Genomic DNA, 15,795 nt, shown 5'->3' with positions numbered 1-15,795 from the left:
AGTTTGGTGACTGACAAGGTGTAGTTAATGATTGAATCTCCCGCGACAGGGGCTGACTTCATTTCTCAGAGCCAATAACTCAAGAGAAGCAGAGTGGGAAATTTCTAGTTACGTGCACAAGTCTTCCCAGCTGTTCTCTTAGACTCATTTAGCAAATATTCCAGGTAGTAGAAATTTTGCTATCTCTTCCATCCAACAAATGAATACTTACTAAACACCTGTAGTGTAGAAACGTGGTTGGTGTGAGGGATACAAGTAAATAATGTATGTTCCTGTGTTCTTGTTAAGGAGAGAATATATAAAACTAACCATAATCCAGATGAATAACAATACAAGCAAAAAATTGTTTATAGACTGTTAATAATGGCAGCTGCTTTAGAAATGTACCCCAAGTGCTGTGGGTGCTCAGAGAAGGTGACATTTAACGTCGGCTTGAAGGGAAGGGAAGGCTACATCGAGGAGGGGCTGTTTGAACTACACGTTGAAGAATGAGTGAGAACATTCTTGAAGGGTAAACAAGCAGTCGAGGGTGGGGATGATATTTCCAGCTTTAGGGCCTTTAGAAAAACCCTCACTGAACACCTAACGGATGCAGTATGATAAAATGGTTGTGAGGGTTTGAATGGGTGGGAGTAGAAACTGTATTTTAAAAGTACCAATTTATAAATCCAGGAGGTTGTTTTGCCTTTTGTTCTCTTACTCTCTTATTCGACTGTTCTACTGTTGTCTTAAAAGACTTCGGTAGTATGGGGGAAAAATGCTAAAACAGAAGCTAGAGCAGTGTTAGAGTTTTCTGGTAAGACTGTTAATGGGCGTTTTTGTTTATCTCCTTGTACGTATGAGTTTCTAAGTCTATAATCGGTATGGTAACTAATTCAGGTTGGGGCAACCCTATTTTGCTCCTCCACACCTGCTGTGATTAGCTTGCTGGTGTGGGAGGTTCAAACCAGAAAGAGCTGTTGTACTGGGTGCTCTAATAAGCATGTAAAATTGCTTCTGAGAAGATAATACCCAACTCGGAAACCCACGTGAAGACTGCTGCTCTCCAACCCCTCCTCTGCTGAGGCAGGGAATCCCTGACCTGCCTTGGCCAAAAGAAGGTATATCCTGGCACTGCCCGATGAATTTTGTACCACCCAAGTGTTCTCTCTGATTGTATTTTTGCAGGTTTGTGTTCTGTCAGGTAGAAGTTATTCCCGAGGAACAGGAATTCAGCATCTACATCCCCAAGAGGTGTAGGCGTTTTGAGCTACTCCTGTACCGCTTGGTCCACAGTTACTGCCCTGGCCCCTCTCAGGGACATTATACCCCAACCCATCCCCTCAATTCAGCAACTGAAGCAGAGCTTTTGAGAGTCCTGTGTCAGCTCTTCAGCTAGCCTCTGTTCTGATCAGTTGATACTTAACAATGCTCATTGTCAAGTGTTCTGAACAACTTGGCTTGGGGTACTGATGTAAAGTATTCTAGGATTTGGTGCAGAACAAAAACACTGCTTGTATTTGCAGGTAGGAGAAGATTCTCGACATGCAGGACCACCAGTTCTTCCCAGGCCATCGAGTACGTTCAATACAGTCAGTAGGCCACAGTACCAGGACATGGTTCCAGTGGGTATGTCATCCCTTTCCCGAAATCTTTATCTTTGCTTTTCATGTCAGTGTGTACCATGCATTCTCTGCTGATACACTTCCCTATTGTCAGCCTGCTACATTTGCCCTGTACTGAAAGACTGCTGCATTATCCCTGAGAAATCGATTTGAGTGTCAAAACACTTATGTCTTATAAAATCCTATAGGATGAGAATTTTTTCTACTACTCTACCTTACCTGAGTAGAACTATTATATTAGATTGTTGAAGTTAAAGAAAAATAAGTTCTTAAGGCAGCTGTATTGTGTGGTCATTTTAAATTAGGCATTTGGACAAGCATTTATTTAGTATACATCTAATGCTTGAGATAGAATTTAAAAGGTGTGTGAGCCTCACAAAATAAGAAAGCAATGATGGCACATTCTTAAGGGGTTTTGTAGCAAATGCAAGACAGCAAAAGTCACCAAAATTGTAAAATAAAAATGAATGAATGTAGGCAAATTGGCCTAAAGAACAACTTGAGTTGTTAGTAAAATGATGAGGTTGAAGTAGATCAGTTTTCAAACCTGGAGCCCCTAAGGCAGGTGGAGTGGACAGACTGACAGGAGGCCAGATGGGCTCCCTGTTCCAACTTAAATTTGAGCAGCTCCCCATTTGTCTGGTTTTGCTTTAAAATTTTTCCTTTTTTAAGAAGGACTTTACCATGAAATATAATGCAGTGCCCATGTCCTAAAAAGTTCGACAATCACTGAGTAAGAAGAAACCTTGGGTAGAAATTGAACAGTCTATGTTTTATTATGCCGTTACTCATATGATACTAAATGCTGCACGTAGAATTTTAAAGTACTATAAAATTGTGGTTTAAAAAGTTATCTAGTCTCTGATCGTAGATAGAATGTAAAAACTGCTGACAAAACCTCAATTATAAAAATGTTTTTATTATTTATATGTGGTGAAATGTGCAGTTAGGGACACTTTGAGTTTGACAATGGGATTCCATGTTAGCAGATAGTATTTTTTTTATTATTTTATTCACATTTAACTAAAATTAGCATGATGCAGCTAAAATTTGAAGTGGCAAATGTCTAGAGAATTATATTTCTTTTGAGTGATATTTTGTTAAAGTAAGGCATGTTTCTTGATCATATTTATGAGCACAAGAGTATTGACTGAACTAGGATCTCTGATGTTTGAGAATTCAGACACTCAGTTCTGTAATTTAATATATCTGTATTTCTAATTATAAATAAATGTAATCAAGATGAATTATCTTAAGTAAGCAAATTAGTTTCTTTACAAAAGAGTATTAACAGAGCCTTTAGTAAACGTTAATTAAATTTAAAATTTCTGTAAACATTAGCCAGCCTTGACTAAGATATAGATTTTCCTTTTAAAATATTATGTACATAATTGATGATGCTGGTTGTATTGTAGCTGTTGGTGTAGTTGGTTTGGTAAAGAGCTACCCTGTGGCTTAATGGCATTTATTTCCACATAGAATTTGGGAATGGTTTGCCTCTGCATATTGGTAGTTGCTGCTGGCAACTACGGTATTTTAGCAACTCTTGCTCTACCTCTTTACCTCTGTAGGTGGCTGACATTTAATCAGAAGATGGTTTTCCATTTTTAACAATTGCTTATAAAGTCGATTTTGGTAAGCAGTAGCATAAAACAATCAGTATCTAGGATCTTGTTGGTGATCTCATCTTGCAATTTGATAATAAATATGGCTCATCAGATGAGTTTAATGAGTGCTTAAGTCAGTCATACCTAACAGATCTAAGTCCAATACTCATATAACAGGATAGACACAAATTGGAATTTAAGCATCTATAGTGGCTCTAAACTATCACTTTGAATACAAGGAATATTAACCAGAAAAACAAAACTTAAAAAGTCTGGATTTATGTGCATAAAATAACAGATTTTAAAATATTGTTACATATGTATGTTTTTTCAGCTTACAATGACAAGATTGTTGCATTTCTGCGCCAGCCCAACATCTTTGAAATTCTACAGGAGCGTCAACCTGATCTTACCAGGAATCACTCACTCAGGTAACCATAATATTGGTATTTAATTCAGGTTGCATAAGCCCCAACCATTAAATCTTCAGTAACACTGATAATTGTCTTGGAAATTCACTCTTGCTTTCTGGCATTCTGAACAAAGGCATCTTGTACACAAGTACTTTGTTATTAATATCAGGTCAGTGTAGTCCTGGCTTTTCTCTGTTATGTATGAGGACTGAATGAAACTGACTAAAGAACCTGGAACCAAATTTAAAGAAGAAATATGAAAATTTCACAGCCAAGAATGCATCCTAGGTGTGCAGATTATAACAAAAATAATAAGACACTACCTATTAGAATGTAACTTGAGTAAACAAAAGTAACATAGAGTTTATTGAATTGAGATTTATAAAATCCTAGACTTGGTATTCACAATTTTCCATAATAAAAACACAGTGGAACCCAAGGAAGAAATCTGATCCTCTCCAGAGTCTAGCATTCCCCTGCAGGAACCCTTTCTTCTAAACAACTCTTCAGTGCATCACACTTTAAGCCCAGTTTTCCTTTCCTGAATACATGCTGTTCCTTTTCCTTGGCAACTCTTCTCTTCTCCTATGTTTGGCAAGATTTTTCTTTTTAAATTCAATGTAAGATGCCCCTCCTTGAAGCCTTTTGGCTCCACTGTTGACTCTCAGGCTCATGATCTAGTGTAGTATTTCTCAACTTTGGTGTGCTAGGCATCAGAGAGGTGGAGATGGAAAGACGTGGGAGTTTCTGCTGAATATCCTGCATAACTCAAAGCCCATTTGGTCTACATGTCACCTTAACTGACAGGAACACGTTTGCCCAATGGTGCCATCCTGCCCCATGGCAGTGATTCTCAAATATTGCTCCACTAAGTTGTGTCAAACTGTTTTTATCAGCATTACTGGGGAGTTTTATAAGGTACAGAATGCCAGGTCTTGCTTCCCCCAACTCCCCTCCCTTCTCTGAATTTACACCCTCTGTCCTCGTATGCCCTGCCCAGAAATTTAGTTCAGGAGGTCTGGGGTAGAGCTCAAGCATTTAATTTCTTAAAACCTCACTGTAGCTGGCTCGGGGTCTCTTCCCTCCGCCGTCACTGAACTGCCCCAGAGCCCGAGGGGAGGGCGGCCTCACTGAGGCTGCCAGCTCTGGAGGGGCCCCACCAGCCGAAGCCGCGACAGTCCTTGGGACTGCGGGCCAGTTGTTTCAACAAGTAACTTAAAGACAAAATGGGAAAACGAGGTTTGTGCCTGAGATCATGTTGATGTGAAACCAGGGATGGCCACCTTGTGCCAATGAGTACAACTTGGAGGAGCTTCAAGATGGCGGAAGAGTAAGATGCAGAGATCACCTTCCTCCCCACAAACACATCAGAAATACATCTACATGTGGAACAACTCCTACAGAACACCTACTGAACACTGGCAGAAGACCTCAGACCTCCCAAAAGGCAAGAAACTCCCCACGTACCTGGGTAGGGCAAAAGAAAAAAGAAAAAACAGAGACAAAGAATAGGGACGGGACCTGCACCAGTGGGAGGGAGCTGTGAAGGAGGAAAGGTTTCCACGCACTAGGAAGCCCCTTCGTGGGCAGAGACTGCGGGTGGCGGAGGGGGGAAGCTTCGGAGCCACGGAGGAGAGCGCAGCAACAGGGGTGTGGAGGGCAAAGCGGAGAGATTCCCGCACGGAGGAGCGGTGCCGAGCAGCACTCACCAACCCAAGAGGCTTGTCTGCTCACCCGCCCGGGCGGGCGGGGCTGGGAGCTGAGGCTCGGGCTTCGGAGGTCGGATCCCAGGGAGAGGACTGGGGTTGGCGGCGTGAACACAGCCTGAAGGGGGCTAGTGCGCCACAGCTAGGCGGGAGGGAGTCCAGGAAAAGGTTTGGAGCTGCCGAAGAGACAAGAGACTTTTTCTTGCCTCTTTGTTTCCTGGTGCGTGAGGAGAGGGATTAAGAGCACCGCTTAAAGGAGCTCCAGAGACGGGCACGAGCCGCGGTTATCAGCGCGGACACCAGAGACGGACATGGGACGCTAAGGCTGCTCCTGCCGCCACCAAGAAGCCTGTGAGCAAGCACAGGTCACTATCCACACCTCCCCTCCCGGGAGCCTGTGCAGCCCGCCACTGCCAGGGTCCCGTGATCCAGGGACAACTTCCTCGGGAGAACGCATGGCGGGCCTCAGGCTGCTGCAACGTCACGCCGGCCTCTGCCGCAGCAGGCTCGCCCCGCCTCCTCTGTACCCCTCCCTCCCCCCGGCCTGAGTGAGCCAGAGCACCCGAATCAGCTGCTCCTTTAACCCCGTGCTGTCTGAGCAAAGAACAGATGCCCTCAGGTGACCTACACACAGAGGCGGGGCCAAATCCAAAGCTGAACCCCGGGAGCTGTGCGAACAAAGAAGAGAAAGGGAAATCTCTCCCAGCAGCCTCAGGAGAAGCGGATTAAATCTCCACAATCAACTTGATGTACCTGCATCTGTGGAATACCTGAATAGACAATGAATCATCCCAAATTGAGGAGGTGGACTTTGGGAGCAACATTATATATTTTTTTTTCCCCTTTTTTCTCTTTTTGTGAGTGTGTATGTGTATGCTTCTGTGTGTGATTTTGTCTGTATAGCTTTGCTTTTACCATTTGTCCTAGGGTTCTGTCTGTCGGTTTTGGGTTTTTTTTATTACTTAAAAAAATATTTTTTCTTCATAATTATTTTTTATTTTAATTATCTTATTTTATTTTACTTTATTTTATTTTACTTTATTTTATTTTATTTTATTTTATCTTCTTCTTTCTTTCTTTTTTTTTCTCCCTTTTATTCTGAGCCATGTGGAGGACAGGCTCTTGGTGCTCCAGCCAGGCATCAGGGCTGTGCCTCTGAGGTGGGAGAGCCAAGTTCAGGACACTGGTCCACAAGAGACCTCCCAGCTCCATGTAATATCAAACGGCGAAAATCTCCCAGAGATCTCCATCTCAACGCCAAGACCCAGCTCCACTCAATGAGCAGCAAGCTACAGTGCTGGACACCCTATGCCAAACAACTAGCAAGACAGGAACACAACCCCACCCATTAGCAGAGAGGCTGCCTAAAATCATAATAAGGCCACAGACACCCCAAAACACACCACCAGACGTGGACCTGCCCACCAGAAAGACGAGATCCAGCCTCATCCACCACAACACAGGCACTAGTCCCTTCCACCAGGAAGCCTACACAACCCACTGAACCAACCTTAACCACTGGGGACAGACACCAAAAACAACGGAAACTACAAACCTGCAGCCTGCAAAAAGGAGACCCCAAACACAGTAAGTTAAGCAAAATGAGAAGACAGAGAAACACATAGCAGATGAAGGAGCAAGGCAAAAACCCATAAGACCTAACAAATGAAGAGGAAATAGGCAGCCTACCTGAAAAAGAATTCAGAATAATAATAGTAAAGATGATCCAAAATCTTGGAAATAGAATGGAGAAAATACAAGAAATGTTTAACAAGGACCTAGAAGAACTAAAGAGCAAACAAACAATGGTAAACAACACAATAAATGAAATGAAAAATTCTCTAGAAGGAATCAATAGCACAATAACTGAGGCAGAAGAACGGATAAGTGACCTGAAAGATAAAATAGTGGAAATAACTACTGCAGAGCTGAATAAAGAAAAAAGAATGAAAATAATTGAAGACAGTCTCAGAGACCTCTGGGACAACATTAAACGCACCAACATTCGAGATATAAGGTTCCCAGAAGAAGAGAAAAAGAAAGGGACTGAGAAAATATTTGAAGAGATTATAGTTGAAAACTTCCATAACATGGGAAAGGAAATAGTCAAGTCCAGGAAGTGCGGAGAGTCCCATACAGGATAAATCCAAGGAGAAACATGTCAAGACACATATTAATGAAAGTATCAAAAATTAAATACAAAGAAAATATTTTTAAGGCAGCAAGGGAAAAGCAACAAATAACATACAAGGGAATCCCCATAAGGTTAACAGCTGATCTTTCAGCAGAAACTCTGCAAGCCAGAAGGGTGTGGCAGGACATACTTAAAGTGATGAAAGGGAAAAACCTACAACCAAGGTTACTCTACCCAGCAAGGATCTCATTCAGATTTACAGACAAGCAAAAGCTAAGAGAATTCAACACCACCAAACCAGCTTTACAACAAATGGTAAAGGAACTTCTCTAGGCAGGAAACACAAGAGAAGGAAAAGACCTACAATAATAAACCCAAAACAATTAAGAAAATGGTAATAGAAACATACATATCGATAATTACCTTAAATGTAAATGGATTAAATGCTCCCACCAAAAGACATAGACTGGCTGAATGGATACAAAAACAAGACCCGTATATATGCTGTCTACAAGAGACCCACTTCAGACCTAGGGACACATACAGACTGAAAGTGAGGGGATGGAGAAAGATATTCCATGCAAATGGAAATCAAAAGAAAGCTGGAGTAGGAATTCTCATATCAGACAAAATAGACTTTAAAACAAAGACTATTACAATACACAAAGAAGGACACTATATAATGATCAAGGGATCAATCCAAGAAGAAGATATAACAATTGTAAATATTTATGCACCCAACATAGGAACACCTCAATACATAAGGCAAATACTAACAGCCATAAAAGGGGAAATCGACAGTAACACAGTAATAGTAGGGGACTTTAACACCCCACTTTCACCAATGGACAGATCATCCAAAATGAAAATAAATAAGGAAACACAAGCTTCAAATGATACATTAAACAAGGTGGACTTAGGTGATATTTATAGAACATTCTATCCAAAAAACACAGAATACACATTCTTCTCAAGTGCTCATGAACATTCTCCAGGATAGATCATATCTTGGGTCAGAATCAAGCCTTGGTAAATTTAAGAAATTGAAATCGTATCAAGTATCTTTTCCAGCCACAACGCTATGAGACTAGATATCAATTACAGGAAAAAATCTGTAATGAAATACAAACACATGGAGGCTAAACAACACACTACTTAATAACCAAGAGATCATGAGGAATCAAAAAATTACCTAGAAACAAATGACAATGAAAACACAACAACCCAAAACCTATGGGATGCAGCAAAAGCAGTTCTAAGAGGGAAGTCTATAGCTATACAAGCCTACCTTAAGAAACAAGAAACATCTCAGATAAACAACCTAACCTTACACCTAAAGCAATTAGAGAAAGAAGAACAAAAAAAACCCCAAAGTTAGCAGAAGGAAAGGAATCATAAAGATCAGATCTGAAATAAATGAAAAAGAAATGAAGGAAATGGTAGCAAAGATCAATAAAACTAAAAGCTGGTTCTTTGTAAAGATAAAACTGATAAACCATTAGCCAGACTTATCAAGAAAAAAAGGGAGAAGACAAATCAATAGAATTAGAAATGAAAAAGGAGAAGTAACAACTGACACTGCAGAAATACAAAGGATCATGAGAGATTACTACAGGCAACTATATGCCAATAAAATGGGCAACCCGGAAGAAATGGACAAATTCTTAGATATGCAGAACCTTCCGAGACTGAACCAGGAAGAAATAGAAAATATGAACAGACCAATCACAAGCACTGAAATTGAAGCTGTGATTAAAAATCTTCCAACAAACAAAAGCCCAGGACCAGATGGCTTCACAGGCAAATTCTATCAAACATGTAGAGAAGAGCTAACACCTATCCTTCTCAAACTCTTGCAAAATATAGCAGAAGGAGGAACACTCTCAAACTCATTCTACGAGGCCACCATTGCTCTGATACCAAAACAAGACAAAGATGTCACAAAGAAAGAACTACAGGCCAATATCACTGATGAATTTGGTGCAAAAATCCTCAACAAAATACTAGCAAACAGAATCCAACAGCACATTAAAAGGATCATACATTATGATCAAGTGGGGTTTATCCCAGGAATGCAAGGATTCTTCAATATATGCAAATCAATCAACATGATACACCATATTAACATATTGAAGGAGAAAAACCATATGATCATCTCAATAGATGCAGAAAAAGCTTTTGACAAAATTCAACACCAATTTATGATAAAAACCCTTCAGAAAGTAGGCATAGAGGGAACTTTCCTCAACATAGTAAAGGCCATATATGACAAACCCACAACCAACACCATCCTCAATGGTGAAAAACTGAAACCATTTCCACTAAGATCAGGAACAAGACAAGGTTGCCCACTCTCACCACTATTATTCAACATAGTTTTGGAAGTTTTAGCCACAGCAATCAGAGAAGAAAAAGAAATAAAAGGAATCCAAATTGGAAAAGAAGAAGTAAAGCTGTCACTGTTTTACAGATGACATGATACTATACATAGAGAATCAAAGATGCTACTAGAAACTACTAGAGCTATCAATGAATTTGGTAAAGTTTCAGGATACAAATTAATGCACAGAATCTCTTGCATTCCTATACACTAATGGTGAAAAATCTGAAGTGAAATTAAGAAACACTTCCATTTACCATTGCAACAAAAGAATAAAATATCTAGGAATAAACCTACCTAAGGAGACAAAAGACCTGTATGCAGAAATTATAAGATACTGATGAAAGAAATTAAAGATGATACAAATAGATGGAGAGCTATACCATGTTCTTGGATTGGAAGAATCAACATTGTGAAAATAACTCTACTACCCAAAGCAATCTACACATTCAATGCAATCCCTATCAAACTACCAATGGCATTTTCACAGCACTAGAAAAAAATTTCACAATTTGTATGGAAACACAAAAGACCCTGAAGAGCCAAAGCAATCTTGAGAAAGAAAAATGGAGCTGGAGGAACCAGGCTCCCTGGCTATACTACAGACTCTACTACAAAGCTACAGTAATCAAGACAGTATGGTACTGACACAAAAACAGAAATATAGATCAATGGAACGGGATAGAAAGCCCAGAGATAAACCCACACACATATGGTCACCTTATTTTTGTTAAAGGAGGCAAGACTATACAATGGAGAAAAGACAGCCTCTTCAATAAGTGGTGCTGGGAGAATTGGACAGCTACATGTAAAAGAATGAAATTAGAACACTCCCTAACACCATACACAAAAATAAACTCAAAATGGATTAAAGATCTAAATGTAAGGCCAGACACCATCGAACTCTTAGAGGGAAACATAGGCAGAACACTCTATGACATAAATCACAGCAAGATCCTTTTGACCACCTCCTACAGAAATGGAAATAAAAACAAAATAAACAAATGGGACCTAATGAAGCTTAAAAGCTTTTGCACAGCAAAGGAAACCATAAACAAGACGAAAAGACAACCCTCAGAATGGGAGAAAATATTTGCCAATGAAGCAACTGACAAAGGATTAATCTCCAAAACCTACAAGCAACTCATGCAGCTTAATATCAAAAAAACAAACAACCCAATCCAAAAATGGGCAGAGAACCTAAATAGACATTCTCCAAAGAATATATATAGATTGCCAACAAACACATGAAAGGATGCTCAACATCATTAATCATTAGAGAAATGCAAATCGAAAGTACAATGAGATATCATCTCACACCGGTCAGAATGGCCATCATCAAAAAATCTGCAAACAATAAATGCTGGAGAGGGTGTGGAGAAAAGGGAACCTTCTTGCACTGTTGGTGGGAATGTAAATTGATACAGCCACTATGGAGAACAGTATGGAGTTCCTTAAAAAACTAAAATAGAACTACCATACGACCCAGCAATCCCACTACTGGGCATATACCTGAAGAAAACCGTAATTCAAAAAGAGTCATGTTAAAAAAAAAAAAAAAAAGAGTCATGTACCAAAATGTTCATTGCAGCTCTGTTTACAATAGCCAGGACATGGAGGCAACCTAAGTGTCCATCAACAGATGAATGGATAAAGAAGATGTGGCACATATATACAATGGAATATTACTCAGCCATAAAAAAAGAAGGAAACTGAGTTATTCGTAGTGAGGTGGATGGACCTAGAGAGTGTCATACAGAGTGAAGTAAGTCAGAAGGAGAAAAACAAATACCATATGCTAACACATATATATGGAATCTAAAAAGAACCTAGGGGCAAGACGGGAATAAAGACACAGACCTACTAGAGAATGGACTTGAGGATATGGGGAGGGGGTGGGGTGAGGTGTGACAGGGTAAGAGAGTGGCATGGACATATATACACTACCAAATGTAAAATAGATAGCTAGTGGGAAGCAGCCGCATAGCACAGGGAGATCAGCTCGGTGCTTTGTGACCACCTAGAGGGGAGGGATAGGGAGGGTGGGAGGGAGGGAGATGCAAGAAGGAAGAGATTTGGGGACATATGTATATGTATAGCTGATTCACTTTGTTATAAAGCAGAAACTGACACACCATTGTAAAGCAATTATACTCTAATAAAGATGTTAAAAAAAAAAAAAAACCTCACCGTATAATTCCAGTGGCCCATCCAGGTGTCATTACCTCCGGTCTAGACACTAGTTTGATCATTAATTATGTAATGTATCAAGTTGTCCCTCCTATTATTTTGGTTATGTGACTTTTGTGATTTAATTTGAGTTTTCAAGTCCTTATGCTTAATTTTCCAATTAGGTTATAAGCTCCTTGCAAGTAGGGATATCATCCAACTCATCATTATTTCTCCTTCCTTACTGCTGAAATATCTAGAATAGCACTTTGCATATATAGTAAGTGTAGGTATATGTCGATATGAAATATGAAATGTAGGTATATGTTTATATGAAATATAAATTACCAGATATCCTTCTTATGATGTTCTTAGTCTCTCATATCTTTAAAGTCATCATTACTTTCTAAAGTTTCTAAAGGCTAAAACTACACATAATTTCAAGTATGATAGTACAAACATTGCTTATACAGAACTCCTGGTTTCACATAGTTAACATCTAACTCAGGTTTCAATGTTTTCCCTAACTTGATAAGCATGCTGTTCTCAGTCAGAAAAAATTATAAAAATTATATAAGCTGTAATTTTTTATATTTGTATATTATAGCATCTACTCAGCAACTCATGGTCCTCTAGAGAGTCTTCTGTAAAAATAACATTGCAGAAATGAGCCCCTCAGTTCTCTAATGAGAAATCTTAGAGGTTCTGGGCTGAAAAGCAAAACAAACAAACATACAAACAAAATCCCGCCTCTTTAGCAAAGCACAAAATAAGGAGAACTCTATTTTCTCTCTTTGTTACCAACTTCAGCCCCAACCCCTCCTCCCCCCACGTCTAGTCAATATCTGTTCCTCTGAAAGAACTGTGCTGCAGCAAAAAAGAGCAAGAAAAAGGGAACTCAAGAAGTTTTCTACTTTTGCTCTGCACCTCCACATTATTATTAATTTAACATATCTTCAGATCTCTCTCATCAGAGAAATAAGATGGTATAATCTACCTGAACAAGGCATCTAACATCATTATTCTTTAATGACTTAAGAGATCCTTAACCGATCCTAAAGAGGAAAAAGCTGCAGGCCCCTTTGGTAGCTTCCAGTTTTGTTTCTGTTTTCCTTTCTGCTTTTTAGTCTTAAAAGGCTCTAATCTCCTAAAGATTGTTGAAGATTTTTATTTTTTAATGACATTCGGGGTCCTCAGTTAAGTACAGTCTCACATGGCAGTCTATTGCTAAGATGTTATTTGATAGGTTTTAAAATAAGTTTCCATCTTATTTCAAAACTTATTTATAAATTTCCTTTTACTCTTTCTATAACTATAGAATTTGACCATAGAAAGCCTGAGCGGTCATGACAAGTAGAAAGAAGCAGGAACTTACATCAATGAGATAATACTGTTCCTCTTACATAGAGTGTGTGTCACAGTGCGCTTTTAGTCTGAAAAGCTGTTGATAGTTAAGCATTTTGCTTATCATAACAACATAATGGGGAAGTTCGTACATCTAAAGGAACACCCTGTTTCATATAGTTAAAAACTGCATTGTAAGGAGCATTCCCACAAATGAAGGGGTGGGGAACTCGCTGGGGTTCTTCAATCTCATATTTCAGTGATACATTTGATAAAGAGATTTATGCATGGAATGGAGCCACTGATTGTGTGTCAAAGCTAACTGTGGACCTATATTCATATCCCGAGCTCTGTGTACACTGTTCCTCAGTGTTACAGTGGCTGTTCTGTGGTACAGCCACTTAAAGGAAATATCCCTTCTTATTTTCTCCATAACATAATGAGGAAATAAGCATCAGCCCTTGGGAGATTCAAGTAGGTACACCTCTGTGCTTTGTGATTTTCTTGTTTTGCTTGCGATTCCTTGCTATCCAGAGGACAGCAAACAGTTTGTTTAGTTTGTATCCATATACAGCTTTCTCCTCCTTGAGACCCGCCTTGTGTATCTTTTCCTGTAGAATGGCTATGGTTTTTCATGCATTGGGATGTGGCTTTTGCTTTCAACTGCTGTTTTCAAATCACCACTTCCTCTGACTTCATCTATCAAGCAAATGTGCATGCTACCAAGTTGTCCTCTTTTTTTTTTTTTTTAATCTCAGAAGAGGTTTGCTCAGAAAACTCAACATCCAGAAGTCAGTACCACCTCCATCAAATGGATCGAGTCCCATTGGATTACTATATCCTACTCTTGGTTCTCAGTGAAAGACAGTAATCCTACTAAAAAGCTTTATAACATTAAAATAAAATGCTCTAATATTTTATCCAAAGACAAATGTATTCATTTAAAAAACTGTATTCATTTAAAAAACAACCTTTTAAGCATATTTTATAGATGAATGTAATGCATACAAATTGAATAAACTTTTTGGTGTACAACATTGTATTATGAACAAGGAGCTAAGTACCATGAAACTGAATTGAGTTGAGAATTCCCCTTTTGTGTGACTATTGGATTCAACCAGTAAATCTACTCCCTACTAGTCCAGCTTTCCTCAGACATCAGTGATAATTATTTTGGTCTCTAGGTCAATTCCTCCTTGAGTGCTTCCTAAAAAAATTTCCTTCCCATGAGGATGTGATCTATGATACTTTTTTTTTCTCTTCTGGATAAATTGGGCTATTTCCTATTTTATGTCACTGGTAAATCAATAACTTGGAAGTCAAGACATTCTGAGCTACAAAAGGCAAATGAATACGTCTCCCAGGGTTCACCAGAATAGAAGCAAACGCAGACTCTGACCTTTTATTTCTTCCCATAATCCTATTTTTTTTTTAATTTTTATTTATTTATTTATATTTATTTTTGACTGTGTTGGGTCTTTGTTTCTGTGCGAGGGCCCTCTCTAGTTATGGCAAGCGGGGGCCACTCTTCATCGCAGTGCGCGGGCCTCTCACTATCGCGGCCTCTCTTGTTGCGGAGCACAGGCTCCAGACGCGCAGGCTCAGTAATTGTGGCTCACGGGCCTAGTTGCTCCGCAGCATGTGGGATCTTCCCAGACCAGGGCTCGAACCCATGTCCCCTGCATTGGCAGGCAGATTCTCAACCACTGCGCCACCAGGGAAGCCCCATAATCCTATTTTAAGAGCCCTAGAATTTTGTTATTGCTCAAATTATACTCTTAATTTTGTTTTCATTTTAAAAATAGTGCATGCCATTGTGAAATTATCAAGCATTTATTTTATGAAATAAAAAGTTAAAGTTCCCAAAAGCTGGCTTTCATAAAACAAATCCCAGTGTTCAAAATTTCTAACCTATTTCTTGTCCAGTTTTCTAACAGATGAGTTTTTCTGCATTTACTATTGGGCTAGAAGTATTAATCTCAGTTAACATCTGATCTACTTGGTCAAAATAGCATAAATTTCCCTTTGCCAATCCTTATGCATTTTCCTGTTATGGCCTGCCTAGCTCTGTCTCATCGTCTTCTCCTAATTTGTTTACTGTTCTCTCAGATGTCTGGAACCGACATGACAAACTTTCCTGTTTATGTAACAGGAAAACTGCATTGAAACTATTATTTTCCTATGAAAAATTTGCATAAGCGTAATTACTGAATTTTTTTAAACACCTGATTAAAATAATTTATTGACACCACATAGTGTTATTTGGAGAGTTCTGGTCTGTCTCCCAACTGGGAGACCAGCATTAATAATGACACTTAGAAAGTAGTAGAATATAGATCTTAAGAGTTCAGGTTTGGGGTCAAACAGACCTGGTTTGAATTCTGGCTCTGCAGTTTACTCACCAGACTTTGAATGAGGCATTTAACCCCTCCAAGTCT

The 15,795-nt window shown here is 39.3% G+C and overlaps 1 protein-coding gene across 3 annotated transcripts in view; it reads left to right on the top strand.

Moving 5' to 3' along the window:
• Window positions 1–15,795, top strand: part of HECW2 (HECT, C2 and WW domain containing E3 ubiquitin protein ligase 2) — a 415,256-nt gene that overhangs the window by 320,855 nt on the left and 78,606 nt on the right. For all 3 annotated transcript variants that reach the window (XM_036857486.1, XM_036857485.1, XM_036857484.1), the window contains 2 exons: window positions 1,506–1,608; window positions 3,546–3,642. In XM_036857486.1, coding sequence (XP_036713381.1) covers window positions 1,506–1,608; window positions 3,546–3,642 — 200 coding nt within the window. The remainder of the gene's footprint in view (window positions 1–1,505; window positions 1,609–3,545; window positions 3,643–15,795) is intronic.

Source organism: Balaenoptera musculus, chromosome 7 (genome assembly GCF_009873245.2).
Source record: "Balaenoptera musculus isolate JJ_BM4_2016_0621 chromosome 7, mBalMus1.pri.v3, whole genome shotgun sequence".
NCBI lineage: Eukaryota > Metazoa > Chordata > Mammalia > Artiodactyla > Balaenopteridae > Balaenoptera > Balaenoptera musculus.
Note: the sequence above shows the minus strand (reverse complement) of the source record. Positions and strands in the feature narration are given on the sequence as shown.